Source organism: Cystoisospora suis (assembly GCF_002600585.1).
Source record: "Cystoisospora suis strain Wien I chromosome Unknown contig_2834, whole genome shotgun sequence".
Lineage (NCBI taxonomy): Eukaryota > Apicomplexa > Conoidasida > Eucoccidiorida > Sarcocystidae > Cystoisospora > Cystoisospora suis.
In genome coordinates, this window is record NW_027155630.1 from 371 (window position 1) to 2,155 (window position 1,785).

The 1,785-nt window shown below is 55.8% G+C and overlaps 1 protein-coding gene across 1 annotated transcript; it reads left to right on the forward strand.

Moving 5' to 3' along the window:
• Window positions 1-33: 33 nt before the first annotated feature.
• On the forward strand, window positions 34-297 carry CSUI_005827 (uncharacterized protein; the record flags this gene model as incomplete). The annotated part of the gene is made up of 1 exon (XM_068065995.1): window positions 34-297. A coding segment is annotated over one exon (138 nt), but the record flags the coding sequence as incomplete, so codon positions are not given.
• Between the last annotated feature and the right edge of the window lie 1,488 nt (window positions 298-1,785).

The following is a 1,785-nucleotide window of genomic DNA, read 5'->3' on the forward strand; positions in this document are numbered from 1 at the left end:
CCAGGCTACTTGCGTAGCAAAGTTCAGACCCCGCGCACGTGTACAGGTGGGCAACTTGAATATTGCCATATTGGAAACCTGTTCGTCGTGCTATACCCCTCTCAGAGTTCGCGGTTGATTCCGATCGCATTGGGCGTGGTGGAGCCCGTGCCTAGCCCCAAAACCTTCTAAACGCACCTTTTAGTGTTGTGTCGGACAGAAACGTGTTGTTCGGTCGCTTGCGTGTTTATAAACTTCTCTTCGGCCTCGATCCCTCGAGGCACATCACCTTTCATATAGTGATTCATAATAGCACTGACTGAAAAACAAAGAGAACTCTTTCCTCTTATCTCGCTCTTCGCTGCCGCGCAGCGTCTCTTGCGGGCCGTTGCGCAGCACTCTGCGCCGTGTCGCAACACTGTGCCTGCCCAACAGGCCCAGCGCCTTCCCGCGGTTGCTACAACCGTAAGCGTCACACGTCTCTAAAGAATAGTTGTGCGCGTCCGTTGTCGTTCTCTGAACAGTGCCGCGCACCGTAGCGTACTGAAGTACCGGCTACTAGTGATAGGGTGCGCGGTCGCTACTGGCGGGAACATCATCCGCCCCCTGATACACCCAGCGTCCTCGTGCAGGTTCCCACAAACCTCGGGCGTCTTCCACCGCCCGCGGACAGCGGTTGGCGGTCCACCGAAAGCCATAGGGCGCGGCAGTAACAGAGTTTTCTCGTGGTTCGTCTTGTGCTCGCAGCTGGGTGTCTTCAGCTGTGCCGCGAGCACTTGCGGGAGGATTTCCAGTTACTATACCAGGAGTACTAACAACCAGGTCCCCTGCAGACGCCCTGCTGCCCTTTCTAGGCGGAAATTGCGCGGGGGGCACCAGTTCACCATCCGTTTCCGAACCACTACTGAAGCTCACCTCAGCTGCTGCCGCACTGCCAGTCTCCTCGGGACCAAGCGCGCCGCCGACAGGCCTCATCCGCGGGAACGGCCACGGAGAGTTTGATTCCTCAGGCAAATTTAGTAACTTCAGCTGGTCTCTAGTGACCTGTTTCTCTGCCCTCTTGCAGACGTCCCGCACTCTGTAGGTTTTGTCGTTATCAAGTCTCGATCACAACCCAAAACCCGGCCCAGCTGGACGCAAGCTTCGCTGGGTACTGTCTCGTGTCTGCGTGTGACGAACCTACACCTAGGAGTAGCGCTCCTGACCAGTCGAGTGCACTTTCCACAAGACCAGCAACCGTAGAGCAAAAAACGAGGAATGGTCGTATCTCGGCTACTGGCCGGTGTCGTGTTACGTAACCGTGACCGACTGTCGCAATTTGGGATTCTCGTCACTATGGGTATGTAGCGACAAGTGCAGGAGTCTGTTCGCAGCGCTAACGCTACACTCCTGCCCAACTGTGACGTACAGCCCGTCGCGAGTTCATCCACAGGCTGTTCCGCGAGGCTTCTCGCCTCGCGTAGGACCTTCTGAGCGGACGACACGCTTCTCTCGTTCTTTGGCGGTTCGTTAGTTCCACGGATGACTGCTTCCTGTTGAATTCCATGCACTGGGGACTATCGAATACACCTCCGACTTCACCAACGAAGAGCCGTTCACACGATTCACACGCGTCCGTCGAAGCCCTGCTCTCGAAAGAATCACAACACCTTCGCGCACTTCCAAAAGGGAAGAAAAGCCCCCAATTCACGCGTCACAGCTCTCAATTCACGTCTCTTAGTATGCGGTAACATGCAGGTACCTCTCAGGTCCATCTGCCAAGCTTCTGTGCGCATGGTCGATCCACTCAGTGTCAGGATTTTACAA